General features: G+C 43.9%; 1 protein-coding gene across 17 annotated transcripts in view; it reads left to right on the top strand.

The window, feature by feature from the left end:
* Positions 1–19,992, top strand: part of macf1a (microtubule actin crosslinking factor 1a) — a 199,781-nt gene that overhangs the window by 130,648 nt on the left and 49,141 nt on the right. For all 17 annotated transcript variants that reach the window (XM_041054162.1, XM_041054161.1, XM_041054160.1 and 14 more), the window contains 19 exons: positions 188–379; positions 494–667; positions 988–1,111; positions 1,257–1,456; positions 1,597–1,914; positions 2,076–2,242; positions 3,808–3,964; positions 4,144–4,255; positions 4,898–4,960; positions 5,427–5,665; positions 5,877–6,006; positions 7,297–7,496; positions 7,629–7,856; positions 7,939–8,215; positions 10,281–10,879; positions 11,104–11,292; positions 11,429–11,635; positions 12,989–13,306; positions 13,546–13,728. In XM_041054162.1, the coding sequence (XP_040910096.1) occupies positions 188–379; positions 494–667; positions 988–1,111; positions 1,257–1,456; positions 1,597–1,914; positions 2,076–2,242; positions 3,808–3,964; positions 4,144–4,255; positions 4,898–4,960; positions 5,427–5,665; positions 5,877–6,006; positions 7,297–7,496; positions 7,629–7,856; positions 7,939–8,215; positions 10,281–10,879; positions 11,104–11,292; positions 11,429–11,635; positions 12,989–13,306; positions 13,546–13,728 (4,077 nt within the window). The remainder of the gene's footprint in view (positions 1–187; positions 380–493; positions 668–987; positions 1,112–1,256; positions 1,457–1,596; positions 1,915–2,075; positions 2,243–3,807; positions 3,965–4,143; positions 4,256–4,897; positions 4,961–5,426; positions 5,666–5,876; positions 6,007–7,296; positions 7,497–7,628; positions 7,857–7,938; positions 8,216–10,280; positions 10,880–11,103; positions 11,293–11,428; positions 11,636–12,988; positions 13,307–13,545; positions 13,729–19,992) is intronic.

Raw genomic sequence — 19,992 nt, 5'->3', positions numbered from 1 at the left:
CTTGTGAGCCACAGATTCTCCACAATAGGGAGCTGTTCAGTCACATGATACTAATTCTAAACATGTTAACCTGTGATACTTGCAGGAAAGTATCACAGGTTGGGAGAAACTAAAGTGTAATTTTCCATCAGACGTATCTGCTGCTCATCTGCTCGAGACTGACCTATAAATCTATCTGTATTTCCAGCTCGCTGAGGATATAATTTGTCACAAAGCAGACCTGCGTTTCGTCTCCATCTCCGGTCAGAAAGTTCTAGACTCTGTTCAAGGAGCTCTGGAGCAAGTTGGTGGTTCAGACCCAGCTCTGGAGAGCACCAAGCAGCTGGTAGCTGACAGACTACAGGATGTTAACCACAGATACACAACCCTACACACCAAGGTGAGAGACACTGGAATACATTTTAGGAACTGTAATGAATTTGCTCTGTGAATCAGTTCTTCCACATTGTCTTGAACGTACACATACACTGAAATCCTTTGTCGGTGTGTGCAGTCAACAGAGTTGGGTGGTCGTTTGTCCGGCCTGTTGGAGAGGTACCAGCAGCACCAGGATGAGGTCGTCTCACTCCACTCATGGCTCAGCACTCAAGAACAGAACCAAAGCATAGCCAAGCCCAGCGTGGACACAGACCCACAGAACCTCCAGAACACTCTGCGACAAGTACAGGTGAGAGTCACAGATGAGATGCACTGAAATAAAAACACAACACAAAGTGAGTGAGAAGGTTAAATGAGAAGAGGACAGGCGAGTTTGAAAGTGTGGAAAAATGTCGCTCACAATCTGGGCGAGTCGACCATCATCTTTCCCAGCTGCTGCATAATGTTGAGTACTGAACCAGAAAGTTTAAATTCAGTCAGGTAATTAAAGTCTGGAAAAAGAGTTGAATGCTAAAATGGAAAGTATGAACCTTGTCTGAGTCGAAGAAGATTTTTTGTCAGCTAAAGAAATGATTTAATTTTGACTGTAAATGCGTCCTCTGTCCTCAGCTGCTGCAGGATGAACTGGCAGAGCGCTCAGTGCAGCTGGAGAAGGTGAAGAGAGCGGGAAGAGATCTGGTCAGCACTGATGAATCTCCCTCCCTGAAAGCTGTTGACATCCTCTGTGCTGCAGGTAGCCTAATCTGCTAAATCTGTCTCCTCTGGTCCTACTCACAGACCACTGAGCCCACATGGGGACTTTTTTGTTTTTTGTCTGCATTTGTGAAAAACCCTCTCACAACTTAATTCTTTTTATTTTGCTTCCTTCTTTTATTCAGATGGTTTAGAGAAGAGATTTTGCTCCCTCTCTGCTTCTGTCTCCGAGCGGGCCGAACAGCTCCAGACGGCCGTGGCCCAGTCTGTCAGTGTCCAGGAGGGCCTGAAGGGTCTACTCAGCTGGCTGGACAAACTGGTTCTAAAGCCAGGACCAGTGGAGCCCACCGCACAGGCCGTACAAGACGCCCTTACCCAAAATCAGGTAGGACTGTCACCACAGCAAAAATGCAGGGGTTTCTTAGACAAGACAAAATAACTGTTGCTGTAGGACTGAATGTGAACAAGGATCCTACTTTTATTCATTTTTTTCCAAAGTCACAACTTCTCCTCTTCCTTCCTCAGAAACTTCGGCAGGAGCTGCTCTCCAGGCAGGGCAGTGTGGAAGCAACGCGAGACGCTATTTCCAAACTCCTTCAGAGCTCTGATGCCTCCACAGCCTCAGGCCTCCAAGGAGCTTTAGACGAACTGACTCAGCGCTACACTGCAGCACAAGCCAGCCAGGCTGAGAGGGAATCTGAGCTCAAAGGGCTGTTGCCCAGACTAGAGAGCTACGAGCGGCTGGGGACCGACCTCCAGGTCTTCACCCAGACCCGACTGAAGGCCCTGAGCCCGGTGGGCCAGCCAGACCGCGGCGTGGATGACTACAGGCAAACCATTGAGGTCAGCAGAAGAGTCAGATTTGTATAAATAGGTCATCTGCAGTATGGCCTCGTTTGAGTTATATAATGTTTAAGACCTCTTATAGCCTCTAACAGTATTAGTCGATGAGTTATACGTCCGTTTTTTTTGTCAGCACTTTTGTTCTGTGTGTGTTTTCTCAGGAGGTCAGGTCGGAGCTGGAGCAGGAAGCTGGCCAGCTGAAGTCCTTCTGCAACCTCGGCACCGAGCTCAGCCAGGCAAACGCTTTCAGCAACTCCCAGAGCTTATTGGATAATGTCAAAGGGGTGTCTGATGAGTTCACCCAACTGGAAGCAAATGTCAACGAAAGGTAAAAATGTCAACACATAACAAGTGAGAACTGCCAGCTTTTGAATAACGCAGCCATAAATGGTGAAGGTGTGGAAGCCACCATTTTTATATCTCTGCTGCGGATTTTAACAGATTTATTTTGTTCTGGTTGATTTTTTTCCCATCTCTTAAATGGATAATATTATTTATCTATTAAAACAAATGATAGAAATCGAATTAACTGGAAAGTTTATCTTGGAAACAACATTTCAGCAGCTTTCCTCCTGTTTGTCAGTTGCACAGTTCACCGTGAAATACACAAGGGGGCGCCAGATACAAAGCAGTCTGGAATCTGGCAATTCTTACATTCACAACTCACACATAATTACATGCAGTAGTATTTGGTCCCATTTGATGTTAAAGCATGACAGGGGTCCATTCCTTTTAGACTGACTCTAAGCCAAACAGTCAGAGGCAGATGGAGTCAAACTTTCAAAAACTAAGATTGGTTCAGATACAGATAGGCCTACTTTAAAAAAAAAAAAAAAAAAAAACCTCTGTGACTGGCTCTGCAGAACACACTACGCTGCTGGCATTTCCAAAATTTGTTTTCTAAATTTGTAACCTTCATGGAGCACCAGTTGCTATGCCTACCCTGTTTGACGTCGTATCAGTGAACAGCCACGCTTGAAGCTTGTCAGCGGGGGGCTGGAAATTTATAAATACCGTCAGACTGGTTTAGATTTATTGGATTATACTTTAGTTTGTTGAGCCAGTTACATAAAAACGACCAGTAAAGGCTGTGTAATGGACACACTTAAAAATGTCCTGTTCAGGTGTTACGAGAGAAAAAATTTGTAAATCACTCATCTGTAATTTAAGTAGTGAGTGTTGTTGGTGAGAACATACTGTACATGATGTAGAGGGTTATTTACTGCACTGCATGTTTAATAGCAGTTGGTTATGAACAAGTACTGTACACTGTGTTTGTGTGTGTCCGCTGAATGAGTGTAGTGTGTATCTGTGTGGCCAGCGTGAGCTGATAAGCAGGCCTGGGTGCTAATATAAGCAGAGTGGACATGGCTCATTGTCCGTCCTATAAACTGCCCTCTCGGATAACTCCCGCCTCGAATCCCGAGGGAGAGAAAATAGCAGCATGATAATGATACTGCTCCATGCCAGACGACTTCTCAGTGCTGTTTTGTCTACAGGCAGTCAGCACTTTTCCAGCCATAGCTCGAGACAGATCACATACAAAGAGAGGGAGGTCAAGGCTGTGTTAATGCTGCCCCGGGGCCAGTGAGGACCTTGAATGCTCCCTGTCAATAATGCTTTTCATTTTTAGAGAATAAAATGTAAAACAGCTTATGAGAGATCATTTGATTGCTTCACTATGTGCTGAGACCATGAAAACGTGATTTAAGGTGAATTTTCTCTGCTTTCCTACGTCCCCCCTTCTTCTTCCACTTTTCCCCTTCCTTCGTTTTTGCTCTTTATTTATTCAACCTCCCTTTTCCTTTTCGTCTTCTTCATCACTGCTTCCCACCTTGTATGGCTTTTCGTCACACCATTCTCCTCCTCCCCTTTCCTGTTTGTCTGACGCAGGTTTGCTGCCATCCAGGCCTGCGAGCAGCAGCTGCTTCAGTTCCGCGGGCTCTCTGGCTCCCTCCTCAGGTGGCTTCAGACAGCACAGGACCAGCTGCCCCCCAAAGAGGCCAACCTCAACACAGAGGGCCTGCAGAGAAGAGTCCAGCAGCTCAAGGTGTGTTTGTCTATAATCTATAAACAAAACATGAATGAAAAAGCAAGTGGCACTAAACCCTGCATCCGCCAGTTTTATGTAAACAAAATTAAACATTTAGGGTCATGCTCTTTGAATCCAGTGACTGTATCATGTCCTCTTAAAGCTCAGTGACATAGTACAATGAATTATACCCTCAGGACTTGTTGAACGACTGGGAGTCGCAGGGATCCAGGGTTCAGGAGCTGAACAAGGCCGGCTCAGAGCTGGAGTCCCTTATCATCGACATCACTGCTCCTCAGACCAAAACTGGTAAGAGCAAACATGGAAAGACTGGCAAACAAACACTCCTCACACTCCACTTCAGGTTAAATTACTTATTTTCCACATGAGAGTATTTGTGCAAGTGATTTAGGTGAGATTTGCAGATGATGTGGGTGGGAGGAGAAGTCAGCAACGGGTTTATAAAATGATTTAACCTGAGAAAAACAGAGAAATGAAAAACACATCAGGAGCACAGTGGACTGGAGGAGAAGGCGATACATGGCAAAGCAAAATGCAGTGAATATGTGTTTATAATCCATTCTGTCTTGGGAATATGCTCTGACGTGGCTAAGCTGTGATGGTTGATTTAAGTAATGTCACAAATTAGCTGCAAACCTCTAAAACAACAATTTATGTGGATTTTTACTTCCATTAAATTTCTGTGTTATGTAAAGACTATGGGTGTCCTCCATGTCTTTCTCACTGCTGTCATCTGTTTCCATGGCTTTTGTCCATGTCCACAGAGCTCTGTGTGTTGAGCACGGTATTTGTGGTTTGTTAAGGTTACAGGCTTGTGTCAGAACTCTTTACACATGTTCATATTTTTCACATCACTGGTCCCGTGTTTCTGTGTGACAATGACTGTGTTGTAGCGCCACTGTCTCAGTCGGGTGTTTGTCTTTCTCCCAGGTGCTCCTCAAATCAATGGCTCAGCAGGTCCCAGCAGTGTCAATGGCATTCACACCTGCAAAGGTGAGCTCTTACTCTAGCTGCCTTTCTCTTCCTCTCTCTTTCTTATCTAATCCCACCTGAAAATTAGCATTTCTGGTAAAACCTAACACTAACAGTCACTTGAGGTACTCCAGCTGTATTGTTGGTGTTTATGGTTTCCTCATACCTCACTGTGAGAGATTAGGTTGTTCTCTGTTTTTCTGTTTTCTATGTCCAGCACAGTCGTGTCTCTGTCAGCTTCCTGTCCATGCAAAACATCTGTCAGTGGCAAATTTCTCCACTTTAAAAAATATGTTACTATTGCAACATTGGGATCCACCTGTGTGTAGTTCTTATTAGCCTACTTTACTAGATTATATTAGATCTGTCAACTATTATACTAGAGATGTACTGTATGTATTTATATATCTCTGCCCTGTTGCTGATCTCTACTCCATTTGGCCCTATGCTTAGCAGTGTTCTCCTCTTCTTTCTGTTTTGCCCGCAGACCTGACGGAGCTCCAGGTGGCCGTGTCCGATGTAAATGGTCGATATGAGACGCTGGGCGGAGAGTTGAAAGAACGTCTTGGCCGCCAGCAGGCCTCACTGGAGCTGAGGCAGAAGGCAAGGCAGGGCACAGAGGAGCTCAAGAGCTGGCTGACAGACAAAGAGCACAGCCTGAAACAGGGACAGACCGCCTCCCCCTCCAAACCTGAGGTGGTACGTGCCCAGGCTCAGGAGAACAAGGTAAAGGACAGGGTTCATGTCTTCATGTTTGGGCAGTAAATTTTCACTTTTGAAAATTGCAGTAGATCGTGCCCACATTTGCACAAACATCTTTGCTGAATTCAAACATCTGAACTCTCATGTTTTATCTAATTGATTGTGGGCTTGGCGTGCTGTATTTTTAAGTTTCTTTGTTAAGACCAGTCACGGTCTTCTTCCCTTTCCTCTTCAGGCCCTGCTCTCTGAGCTGGCTGAGCACACTGGGAAGGTGGAGGAACTGAAGAGCACACTGAGGAAGCTGATTGCTGACAACCCTGATTCTCCTGAGGCAGACAGCTGGAGACAACAGCTGCAAGAGATAGGTACATGCTGCAGATGACAAAAAAATACACAAGGACATATGGCAAGATGATGGGGCAGCCATTTTACCGAAACTAATATAGTCTCAACTAACACAGATGCATGAAGGCAAAAACTAAATTAGAATGATAAGTGAAACTTAACGTTAATGAAGTCATGGCCGTTTTCAAGGCTAGGAGATAACACCTTCTACAAATACTCTGCTGCTGGTGTATAGTCAGGGTCATAGGAATACTATGCAGCACTTACAGCACAGAATTTACATGTTAAGAAGCCTGTGTGTGGAGAGCTATTATGAAGAAAGCATGTTGTGGAAGATTCTGAGGCTGTCATTTGGTTGTTTACATGTACAGAAGATGTAAGTTATTGATATGGAGAAAAATATTGCTTTAGGGACTTAAAACAAAGAGTCATCCATTTAGAGGAATGTAATTCCTCAAAATAGAGTTTATCATTACCTCATGTCTGTCAGACAGTCCATACATATGTAATATGTAATGTAGGTCAAGGCTGTGTTAATGCTGCAAAAAATAATTTACAAACTCGAAAAGCAACTTAAAACTGGAGGAAAGAGAAGGAAAACCGATGAGGCTTTTTTTACTGTGGCATGTTTTTGAAAAAGAAAGGGGCACAGCGCTTCAGAATTTGTAATAATTCTTCTAAGAGATGGAGAGAAACTGAGATCAATATTATCCAGGGAGAGAGTGGGAAGTGTTCCTGTCAAAGCCATTTGTTCGCTTGCATGCTTGATATTTTTACCAGGGCCTCGTATGAGGTAACCGAGACAGAAATATTTAAGGTGAAATCCAAGAGGGGGCCTTTATATTTCGTCTTTCATAATGCCTTTTCAGAGCAATATAGACTGCTGAACACACACACAGACACACACACATACACTGCTGGATGCCCAGAACATGAGTCAGAGAGGGAGAAAGAGACAGAAGAGGTAGGAGGAGGCACAGAGGAAGAAAAATGTCTTATTGTTTTGTCAGTGCTGTTCTTCACATTGAGTCAGGTTTAAGTCAACGATTCTGATTTCATCACCATCACTGATATAATGCTAATATTTGACAAACCTCATTTTACACTGCACTGTAATGGGCCTTTTTTTTTTACTGTAGAACTTTATAGGAAAAACAGATTGTCTAAAGAAGGAAACCAGGCAGAAAACAGAGAACAACAGATGCACTGTATGGTTTTTCACTGAGGAATATAGATACACATCTATCAACATTTCATTGTTTTGTGGTTTATGTTTTCCCACTCTTTCCTCTATTGGTTGATTTCTCTAGACTCCCGCTGGCAGACAGCCAATCAAGCCGCAGCCCAGAGGCAGACCGAGCTTGAGACGTGTGCCGATAGGCTGGGCAGCTTTGCCTCGGCAGCCAATCAGCTGGGCCCGTGGCTGAGGGAGAAGGAGCTGATGATGAGCGTGCTGGGACCACTGAGCATCGACCCCAACATGCTCAACACGCAGAAACAACAAGTGCAGGTATGTGGCCAGGACTGTGCAATAAAGATACTGCCAAAAGGTTCATGTGTAACAGTGGTCAAAGCTTACAAAGTCAACATTTATGTTAAAGTGTCATATATCCATAAATATAAACACCTCTCTTTCTTTTAGTTCATGCTGCGTGAGTTTGAGACCAGGAGGCCCCAGTTTGACCAGCTTACCCAGTCCGCCAAGGGTATTCTCTCCCAGACCTGTGACTCTGCTCAGGACCCTAAGGACCTGGCAGAGGTGCAGACCGAGCTGGACTCCATCTCCCAGCAGTGGGAGGACCTGACAAACCGACTCACTCAGAGGTCAAACCACATCGACCAGGCCCAAGGAACCAGTGAACGGTACCAGGTAAGATTAGTCTGGGTATGGTTGTGTTTCTATTATTTCAAGTTACAGGGAAATCTTCTAACCTTCCTCCTCTCCTGCTCAGGCCTTGCTGAGAGAGCTCTCATCCAGTGTTTCTGCTCTGAGTGAGAGGCTGGATGCTCAGGCCTCACTGAGCGCTCAGCCCGAGGCGCTGAAACGTCGCCTGCAGGAAACCGGAGAGATCCGCTCCGAGCTGGAGAGACGGCGGACCGAGCTGGCCGAGGCCGAGAGGCTCTGCCAGGAGCTGAGTGCCATTGTAGCTGAACCCTACCTGAAGGAAGAGCTGAATAAACGACTGGAGAGTGTCAGCGGGCCACTGAAGAGCTTGGAGGAGCGTGCAGGTTAGTGGAGTTTAGTACAGTCACTGTGCTTTTTGTGGGTCTTAATCAAGGGGGGAGTTGTTGGTTTCAGCAGTGAGGATCACTTCTGCGTTCAAAAAGCTGCAGTTCCTCGGCTGCCGCTGGGGCCTGGCTCCATAAGTGAGCAATCCTCCATTGACCCCCATGTTAAAATAGCTTTACAGCCTAAAAAACATATTTACAGCCTGGTACATTTTTTGTTTTTGGTCTCTATTGATAGTTTCCACCTCCGTGAACACTGTGAGGGGTGTGAATTTTTTTGTACCACAACCTTTTTAGTGTTATTTAGGCTTAATAAATTAGGGCGTGGTTACGTTGAGTGACAGCCCATAGACAGGCACAGGCAGTTAGCTCTTTGCTAAAGCATCGGCTGGGCTAAGCGGCTACATCCAGAGGCCTCCGGCGACCTCCAGCGGTTGACAGGGGCTGGTGTACCTGTTTGTTTGCCAATGTTCGGATAGGTTTTTGTGACAGTATGGCTTGTTGTAGTGTGGACTGTACTAACCGACCGTCTAAAGAGTCTGTGTTGCAGTTTTTTCGGTAAGTAAATTTCTCACTATTTTACCTGGATGTTTGTACTAATTAGCATGTGTTAGCATATTTTGCCGCTAGCTTATGACTTAATTGCCGATTTATGGTCGCTGCTGATACAGATAGAGGACCGGAGCGGATAATGTTAGGAACGCTGTTGCGGTGTGTTCCGTGCTCACAGAGTCCGTTTATTGCGGGAATACTCGGCTACAATTTTATTTCATCTCTTTTTTCTGTTTAAAAAGTCCGACATTGCATGGACAGAGCAGCTCCGTCAGTAAGCGGCTGCTGTTTGTGTGCTGCTGTTACTGTAAGTGGATAGTGGATGGAGGCAGCGGTGAAAACCGCTAAATATTAAGTATTAAACATTTTAACATATTATTATCATCATTATTTTTTATCGTTATCATTAATAATAATGACAATAATAATAATAATAATAATAATACTGTTTTAAACTTTTTAATATATTTTATCAATATGAAATAATGATTGTTTCACAGTTAAATAACTAGAAATAAATTTCCCCCCACAACTCCACCAAACCCTGCAGCTCCACCTAAAACCTCTCTATCTGAAACAGTCATGTTTAAAACACAGCAGCAACATTATGATCTCTGTTGTATGCTGTGTGTCGCGGTTACACGGGGTCGAGCTAGTCGGGTCGCACTCGGGGACCGTCGTGTGGTGGATGTAGCTGCGTGTAGCTGCCGCTTAGCTTTTTAGCCTAGCTGATTAGCTGATTAGCCTTATGCTAGCTCGGTTTCTCCGAGCTAAGCGGCCGCGTTCTCGGCCGGCTGACCCGTAGAGTTACCGCTTCTTCGCCAAATATGGAAAGTACACTCCCACTAAAATCTAAGATGGCGCAGCTCAAATGCCCATGGTTTGGTCACAAAACCGACTCCCCGAAACCAATGGGTGACATCACGGGTGCTACGTCCATGTCCTATACAGTCTATGGTCTTAATATGACCCAGTGTTCTGGGATTTTTTCTGCTTGACTTAGACTTAGATGCTCGTTCTGTACAGATAATTGTGCACTTTTACTACGTAATTGGTTTATAAGTTTTAACCCATATATATAGACCCATCTCTTTTCTTTAGCCTCTTAATTGTCACCATGAAGACATGCCTGAGCACACTCTGGCTTTAGTTTGTTTGTATTTCTGCAGTGCTGTTAGTGTTATGATTATATTGAGATATTTTATGCTTTCATTAATCCTCTTATTTATGTCTGTGTTTATATTTGATCAATCCTGTGTTTTTGTTTGATTGTTATCATCACTCACATAATCCCATAATTTAATCTTGGTAGAGCACTTTGGTCAGCGTGTGTTCTTTTTAAATGTGCTCTATAAATAAATTGCCTTGACTTGAGTTTTACTTAATCCCCTTTTGGCTGTAATGAGAATAGTGTGATCAAAAGAAAACACCACAAAAACTCTGCAAGTCCTCTTTGTTTGAAACAGTTTTTCACTGTTTGTAATCCCCATTGTTCTGCTTTGCTTTCCTCTAGCTGACGGTCTGTCCCAGCTCCAGGCAGCCCTGTCGTCCACCCAGCAGTTCCAGCAGATGTTTGAGGAGTTGCGCTCCTGGCTTGATAAGCAAGCAGATCCCAGAGAATCATCTACCGAGTCCGTGCCTTGCCAGCCGGAGGCCATCCGCTCCCTGCTGCCTCAGACAGATGAGCTCCAGCGCGGTATTGCCAGTCAGCGAGGTTCCTACGAGCTGATTCAGGCTGAGGGAGCGTCGCTGCTTGCCACTCTCCCAGCAGGAGGAGACGAACGTTCTGCCCTTCAGTCCCACCTGGCCTCCTTGCGACAGGACTGGGAGGGGTTGAACCAGAGAATCTCAGACCGTGAGAGCAGACTGAAGAACACTCTGAGCAAAGCAGAAACCTACCAGCAGCACAAGGCTGAGCTGATACCGTGGTTATCGGACTGTGAAGAGAAAGATGGAGAGATCCAGCCATCACTGGATTCGTCTGCCCTGGACGAGGCCTTGCAGAAGGTCCGAGGGCTGTCACTGGACCTCGAGCGACGACAGCCTCTCCTCGAAGCCTTTAATACTGCAGCTGATCAGCTGCTGGAACAGTGCTGCACTGGGGAGGAAGAGGTACACACCTGTTTCTACTCTCAAGTGTGTTGTACTGTTATGTATATTATGTATTATTATGCCTCAGGGATTTAGATGTTTTTCAGTGTTTCACTATGTCTCCAACATCTTGAGACTGTGAATATTGACGTATCTATAAACTGTGTTCTGTTACTGAATTAAAAGTCACATGATAAGTAGATGAAGAAAGCTAAACTGATGTAATGTAAATGAATCTTCCGTAGGTACGAGATGAGAAGGCCCAGCTGAACCGCAGGGTTGATGGTCTTGGAGAGAGACTCCATAACCGCACCTCCCAGCTGGAGGAACTGGCTGGCCGCCTGAAGGAATTTGAAGAGGGCAGACAGGCTGTGGAGCGGAGGCTGGAGGCTGCCAAGCACCAGATTGAAGTCCAGGAGGCTCTGGGACCTCAGGTACTGAAACCGCTTGTTCATGTTGTCTTTAGCACCAACAGTGTGTAAAATACATGGTTATTTTATGTATCAAAGACAAAGTGCTTCATTATCATTCAAGCCCAAAGTCAGACGTCTTAATTTCTTTCACATTTAGGCATGCAGTGCCAAGAGTCTGGAGCGCTTGAGAAGTCAGCAGGAGAACCTGAGGTCCCTGCAGCCTCAGGTGGTCTACCTCAGAGACCTGGCCCAGGGGCTGGTGCAGGATGCACCTCAGACCATGGGAAGCAGCTCTGAAGGGGCACAGAGGCTTCAGGAGCAGGCGAAAAGCACAGAGAAAGAGTATGAGGACGTTACTGACAAGGTGAGGAGCAGAGTCATGGTCAGGAAAAGAGACCAAGAGTGGAATTATGTAGGTTTCTTTTCATACAGTCTCAACAAATGCAAACAGACACTAACCACCACAGGTTTTTAAAATGTGAGGACATGCTCCAGGTTTGGGTACTGAGCATGTTAGCACATGTATTTCTTTGTAGCTTAGTGTCAGCACTCGACACTGTACTTAACTGGGGGGGGGGGGCTTCCTCCTCCCAAACCTGATCAGAGATCGTCAATGAAAGCTAGTTAATGTCCTAAATATACTTGACCCATATATTAAAGCACTGATCCTCCACACAGCACAAACAGCAGAACATGAGGAGACGAGAGCAATTAAAAAGCAGCCATGACAGTTATGAATTAATGTAACCTCGACAATTTAGTCTGTCAATGCAGTCTGGAGTGGAGAGACGTTGTACAACCGGGGGAACTATTTATACCAAGGGTCACTGTGTGAGAGGGTGTCACATCTAGTGTGTGTGTGTGTGTGTGTGTCAGTGAGTTGAGAGAGAGCAGAGCAACATAGCTGTCAGAAGAGTTTGGCTATTAGAGTTGCAGCAGTCATATATGGTCATTGTGGCCATTCAACACTTAATCACAGTTTGAAATGTAAACCTGAGCGGTGAGAATTCAGCACACGCAGTATTACATCTATTTTCTGCAATACAGCTTCCAGATATTCCATTTAAGGTTACAGCTACCACAGGAGTTCTAACTGTATATTAAAACCATCTGACTGAACCGTTATTCACCGAGATGTCTCATTTCTCTTTTTGAAATATTGATCTGATGTCATTCTCGCTGAGAAAAGAGTTGTTGTGCTGCAGGAGATGATGCAGATCAGCCTCCTCTTAGATAATACCTCTGTTGTCTCTTTCTTGCACCTACACTAACAGAAATCTATTTTTTACTTGCTGCTGTGTTGCATCATTTTCTGCTTTGGTTACACGTTATTCTGTTCCAATGATTTGTTCGATTTTGACAGTGAAAATATTACCACACAGGCTTCTCTTTGTCTGACTGATTTGAGGTTTGATGAAGTAATCTTTCTTTATTACACAAACATCATGGCTGTCCTTTATTCAAAGTAAATTCTCTGTGTTTTTTTGTCCCTTGTGAACCGACTCATTTATATAGTTCCACATTTGACACTTTATTTGAAAGTTTTGCTCAAAATCAACCAAAAAAAATCTTCTACTTTCTACTTGCCATTTTCTCATTTTTTGTATCTTGTTGAAATATTTCTTGCCAGAAGATCTACAGTGACACTGTGCTTCTCCTAACACCTTTTGTGCTTTTCCTCTGTCCACCTCCCTGCATCCTCCTCCTCCTCCATCAGATCGAACAGTGCTGCTCCTCCCTGGAGTCTCGTCTGCAGGGCGTCGGCGAGGTCCAGTCTCACGTGCGTGACGTCTTCTCACGCCTTGCCGACCTTGATGATGAACTGGACTCCCTCAGCCCCGTTGGACGTGATGCAGACTCCCTGGCCTCTCAGGCGGATGCCCTGAAGGGCTTCTTGTCCCGTCTGGCCAACCTGAGGACGGAGCTGGAGGGCCATTCGTCAGAGTGTACCAGTATGCTGCGGCGAGAGGGCTCCTCCCCCGATCTCCTCGCTCTCAGGAGGGAGACTGAAGCTCTGAACCGCCAAGCTGGCAAGGTAAGGGAGGAGGAAGGGGATGATGATGATAATGATAATCTACTTGTGAGTGAATTTATTATTCTGAGATCTTGACATTATTATAAGAGATGTAAGAATATTAAATCACTAACTTTGTGACACATTAGCCCTTTGATGCATTCACTGTTTTGTTATTTAAAAATTTACCTCATTATGCAGATTGTAAAAATTAAATTAGTTTAATCTGATTTCGGATTCTTTAATTCTGTTTTTGCTAGCTGAACGAGCGCGGCCAGGCCAGGTTGGACCAGATCGAGGACGCCGCCGGGAGGGTGCGGGAGTTCTACAGGCTGGTGGCTGAGCTGCAAAGCCTGCTGGGAAGGGCTGAAGAGGGGCTGAATGCGCAGGGCATGGTCGGCACAGAGGTGGAGATGATCAAACAGCAGTTGCAGGAGTTCAAGGTAAGATGGGCTTTTGTTGCTGGTTATTTACGTGGATGGGATGTGTGTGGATGTGAGTGCGCAGTTGTGTGTGTGAAGTGGCAGTTTGTCAGTGAAGTCCCATAGAAAACGCTCGTCACTGCATGTGTGAGGATGGTCAAACAGTCTGATTGAATCCTGACCTGCAGTGGTTTGTTATGTTGATAAAACCCTCTTTGTTCCATTTGCTTTGGTTTTCTTTGTCATGTACCGCAGTACATACTTGTGCAGTGTGTGTGTGTGAACATGTGTGTTTGTCACTGGCGTTGGCAGTTATAATATCCACTTGATTGTGTGGGTAAGAACAGGAGAGAGTCTCACTGAATTCAGGATGAAACAGTTGTGCTTGTTTGTGTTCACAGTCTCTTCCTTTCCCATCTCGTCATTAAAACTTAATTTGCACAGATAAACTGAAAATCTTCAGTGTAACATGAGTTTAGGTTCAGATTACAGATCTGTGTGTGTGTGTGTGTGTGCGTGTGTGTGTGTGTGTGAGGTGAATAGTCACATTCAGTATTTGTAGAGCCACTGAGGAGGTCTGTATCCATCATTTCCTCTCACTCATACCTCTAGAGACCATGAGGTAAGGGTGTGTGTGTGTGTGTGTGTGTGTGTGTGTGTGTGTGTGTGTGTGTGTGTGTGTGTGTGTGTGTGTGTGTGTGTGTGTGTGTGTGTGAAGGGACTCCTGTTGTGTGTCAGGAGTCAGAGACGGTGATTAGTTGAGTCACACATCTCTTTGAAATTCCTGACACGCTGCTGAATCATGCAGCTTTTTGCTTTATTTTCCTGAAGGACTGATATGATGCTCCCTCTGCGTTTTCTTCAACATTTCCCACACACACACACACCACACACACACACACACACACACACAGACACACACACGGTCTCTCTCCATCTCTCTGCCTCTCACACCCTCCTCCCTCGTCGCGATGCTCCGGCACCACCCTTCTGGCGTTTTGAACTTGTTCGCCTTGTCATTGTGGTGATGGACGATGATCTAAATTTGATACTGGAGCAAATCACACATCTCTTTTTTTCCCCTTCTCTTGTGGTTTGCAGTGCTTGGTAATGTAAAACCATGGGAAATGTCTGTTCTGGATCTGTGTTGTTGTTGTTGTTGTTTTTGTTTCATTTACCTCAAGCATTTGCCAGTTATTGAAGAGTACAAGATGGCGTATGAGGACACAGTATGAGGACACAGTCCCTGGTGAGAAAGTCCTCAGTGATAGTTTGGCTTTTGTACGTTTTCAGTACAGTTTGCAGTACACAGAGTATTTTATCAGTAGTCATATAGAACAACACAGCTTCAGTTGCTTAATGAGAAATTAATTGTCATTGTCATAATGTGACACATTGCATTCAGTACATGTTGAGTAGCAGCATATGACTTATGAATATTTCCACCATTGAATCCTCCGTTTTTGATAAATCGTTTAACAGAAGATAGTAAAACATTCCCATCAGTATTTCATCAGAGCTCAGTGTCACTTCCTCAGCCAACAGTCCGCGAGGCATTGTTTTATCATAAACAACTTTAGCCAACTAAGTATTTAAGACTTGTGTAAACTGCTGGTAAATAAATACTGGACAAAGAGATGTCTTCTCTTTGAGAAATGCTGAAAACGCATCACTGGCTCCAACATTAGGAAGTCACTGTTTATAAAGCCTTTGTTATGTTTTGTATGTTTATACTTGGATTCCTTCTGTGCAGAGAATGAAGTAGAAAAATAAATCCTGAGGAGTTTGCTTAAAAAAACAGACTCATAATAAATAAATAAAAATAAAATCTGTGTTTAGTTATTCGTTTTATATTGTTTCACATTTAGACAGAAAATGACTGTAGCTTGTTTCTGTATTTAAAGAGAAATTTAAAGTTTACTGTCTGGAATTGCATAGGAGCTGACCTCAGGAATGTGCTTTGCTGGCACATCCTTTGTGTTTTATTGTGTTACTCTGTTTCCTGGGTACAGACCGCTCTTTCAGTTGGACTACTATCATTAAAGAGCACATATTCTTGCCATGATGTCATATCCTGTCCACTTTAGAAAACTATGCAAGTATGTGAGAGCTCAGGAGAAATATGCACTGATCCCACGCACAACCAGCACGCTTAACCGTTCTCTCCCAACCGCTGATGCTCCGAGAAGGTTAGGCATTTTTGAAAATGATTGATGATTCATGTGATATGAGCACTAATCATTTTCATGCATTTGAAAAATTTAGTAGGAGTCCTGCTCGTCCCCAGGAGAGTGATCGGCTCCACTGTTGTTAAGATGTGTGGGCGGATCAAAGAACATTTTTTTTTTTTTTCCATTTCGTGAGACACGTTTGCTTCTCTTTCACTTCATCCTCATTTCTGCTTTTTCATTCCTGCTCTCTCTTCTTCTTTTTATCTCTCTTAATTGGATTATTTGGATATTTAGTGAAGCATCTTCACTTCCTTTACATCTGTCTCTTGTCCTACTAACCTCTCCATGTGCTTGTTTCTTCTTCAGTCCACTGCCTGCCTGTTTCTGGATCTCTCTCTCTCTCTCTCTCTCTCTCTCTCTCTCTCTCTCTCTCTCTCTCTCTTTCTCTCCTTCCCCCTCGTAGGTCTTTTAATGAGGGTGAGTCGAGTGAATGTGCGACAGAGAACAGACAGACAGAGGAGGCGTTGAGAGAGGGAGAGAAGGATGAGAGGAGGGAGAGAGATTCAGAGGGAGACAAGGGAGAGTTGTGAAAAGCTAAACAGGCTACACTTGAAAAAGAGATCCAGATCAGACAAAGAGCGTGAAGCTGTTATATGTGTTTTGTCTGGTGTGCAGTTACAAGAGTCATGTCAGTGATCATGTTTACAGGTGCACTAACATGACTGAGAGTAATCAGAGTAAAAAAATGACTCAAAGAGGCAACTGATATGTTTTTTTTCACACAGAGAAATTTATTATCAAACCAAAGGAACTAGAACCAGCTTACAGCCAGCTTTACCAGCAGATTTTGTTTTTTTCATCTTTGTGTTGAATTTTTAAAAAATGATAATTTTAGACAAAAATAAAATCCATAGCATCTTTTTAACAGTATTTTAAATGAGTGTAACCGAGCAGGATAAACAGAGATAAATACTTACAAGGAATATTATTTTTTGTTTGTAAAAAAAAAAAAAATTCCTATATCTTTTTATTTGAGAATATTTTTTCTCTTGTGTAAAAACACTTTTTATTTGTGCTTTGGTTTGTATAATTTTTTCTGTGTCCATGCTCTCTTCAAAAATCAATAAAGAAACTACTGAGAAACATTTGTAAGCCCAGATGAGATAAGCTGAAGCGTACTGCAGGTGTTAATCATGTTATTCATGCACTGATTGAGATTTTCCACCATTAAAGCTGTGAACTGCGATCTGAGGTGCAGACAGACTGATAGCAGACTGGGTGCAAAAGTAATAGCAGGGGCAGAATGTATAACAGCTACTGTCTGTGGGGTATGTAGAGCATGGAGAAATAGTCTGTCACTCTATCTGGGGGCAGAGGGGTGTATATATAGGAGGGCAACAAAGGGAGGATAGCGGGGGGGATATTGTTGAGAACAGAGAAAAGGGCAGAAAATAAGAGTCGATCAGAGAAAGATGCCAGATCGTCATGGAGAACAGGATCACGAGGCAGGCTTTACAGATGCAGAGAGAAAGATAAGGAAATAATGGGATAGAGGGGAGAAAGTCAGAGGGTTTCTCCATTTCTTCTGTTCTCTAACTGACCCTTTTTTGACTCTCTTATTTTTATCTTCTCTTGGTATTACTGAGCAGCGTATATTGCCTCTCTCCTGATCTAATAGTCTAAAGACGGATAGAGAGAAAAAAAGATGTGAAAATCTTTCGTCCACTCTTTGAAGCCACGCTCCTCTCCTCTCCCGCTTTGTCTCTACCTCCCTCTACCTCGTCTCCCTCTCCCTGTCCCTCTCCTTCTCTGTAACCGATCCAGCTCGGCTCATTTCAAACCTAAACATGTCTGTCTGGCTCCAAAACAGACCAGGCCACCCCTCTCCCCCGTCCCCTCCCCCATCAGACCCCATTTCCAAAGTGGAGGGATGATGTCATACCGATGCTTAGAAAGACGAGAGGGCTCAGGACGAGGGGTGTGTTGTGTTGTCTGTCTGTGTGTGTGTGCGTGTGTGTGTGTGTGTGCGTCTGTGTCTGTTTGTGGGTATAGGTGGAAGGCAACCAAGGGATGAGGGGTCATGGGAGAGGGAGGTGATGTTGTCAGATTATTGTTTAAACATCTCAGCAGTGATCTCACAGAGAATTACTGGGTCAGCAGAGAACACAGTGTTCCTCTGACTCTGTCTCACTTTCTCACTGATTTCCAACATGAATGTAAACTAGTCATAATATAATATATTGTTTTTCTTTCGGTAAAGTAAAAACATACATACAATAAAGTTGTTCTTTATACTACAAGTGCTGATGGCTGATGCTACATTTACCTTTGAAATAATTTTTTGCCAGAAATCCATATTTGCTTAATTGTACTAATTTTAGACTTAGTTATCAGATTACTTGTTTGGCTATTTGTGATTAGTCAGCAGTGAAGATTTAAGAACTCCTGTTTATTGTTCAAAATCAGAACTTAAAGACTATATAATCTATATATTATATAAACTAAAAAAAATCTGTTGATGAAAATGGAAAAAAGTAGTGTCAAGGATATTTTTTTAGATGATGAAAATGAGTTAACAGTCATGGGAAACCTGTCAGGGATGACTCAAAATGACGATCATTAATAAGTGCCTGAAATCTCGATTTACTTCTCACCAACGAGCAAACGACTAAGTGTCTGTTACATGGTGAGTAGTGAATGTGTGAACGAGGAAGTGCTTTCAGACACAGCCTCAGTTTTGCAGGAGAAACTGGATCAGAAAAGTTGCCGTCTGTCTCTCTCTTTGTTTCCCTGTCAGAGTTTTGCTATTTATCATGTACATGTTTATACATGGGCATCCTGTCAGCACATATGTGCTACTGTGGAATCTGTGTTTGTATTTAGGGTCACTCTGTGGGCTGATGAGAGGTGTGTGTGTGTGTGTGTGTGTGTGTGTGTGTGTGTGTGTGTGTGTGTGTGTGTGTGTGTGTGTGTGTGTGTGTGTGTGTGCACTCTGCATCAGAGGATGCTTCTAATTCCAGTCTTTTTCAGGGTGCAACCGGAATCTCAGCTGTCTCCTCACCCCACCCTCACATACACACACACAAACACACACACATATATATATCAGGGTGTGGCCTCAACATCCCTGTGCATGCCCCTGACTCCCTCCGTCCCTAAGCAGCTGACATAGTCTCTGGGTGGGAGATGAGAAAACACACACACAGACACACACAGACACACAAACACACTGGTGTTTTAGCAGAGGGGCATTACAAGGCTCTAAACCCATAGCTGCAGATGGACATTCCTGGGAAGGGCTGGTTAGTCTGGGTGACAGCAGAGGGGGAGGCATGTGTGTGTGTGTGTCTGTGTGTGTCTTTGTGTGCATGTATTTGTGAAAATCCCTGTCCTAAATCATGACTGCAGGCCTCCCCCTGTCTTCACCCCCTCTCTCTCCTTCTCCCTCACATCTTTCACCTTTTCCTCTCCATTATTTCATCCTCCTATAGTCTGTCCTCTCCACCTCATCATCCTGGAGTCTTTTACTCCTTAGAGCATCTGCAACCCTGTGACTCACTGTCCTTCCCCACACCGACTGCGTCAGCAACTATTTAATGATGGGTGTAGAAGTGGAGCCAAACTGGGCAACCAGCTCACTGGTTGTCTTCGGGCCCATGCTGTGAAGCTAGAGCGTGTCCTAATTTTCACCTATGAAGCTGCTTACACATTTTAATTGTAGATTTTCATAATTAGCAGTTAGTAAGCCAGATATAGAGATGTTTGACCTTACAGCTTGTCCAAATATCGTCTGTTGCTTGTGAAATTACTTTTTTTTTTTTGCAACGTATCGCATAATGTGTTCTAGAGAGCCCATATTTAATGTGGATGAGTCAGAGAGGTCCGCAGCAACATTTCTGTTCAGGTCTGGAAATCATAAATCACCAGTGTCAACTAAAATTTCCTGCTAAAACTGCACATCCTGCTTTTAAAAGGTTACTGCATAAGAGTCGAGAGATGAAAAAAGTGGTGTTTTAACTCTGATACACATTTTATGTTGTTGAAAATCCATCAGTCTTTCAACTGCTTTGGTTTTATAACTGAAAACTCCACTATTCTACTTTATGTTAGTGTG

This window comes from Toxotes jaculatrix, chromosome 13 (genome assembly GCF_017976425.1).
Source record: "Toxotes jaculatrix isolate fToxJac2 chromosome 13, fToxJac2.pri, whole genome shotgun sequence".
Lineage (NCBI taxonomy): Eukaryota > Metazoa > Chordata > Actinopteri > Toxotidae > Toxotes > Toxotes jaculatrix.
This window is presented reverse-complemented; position numbering and strand designations above follow the sequence as displayed.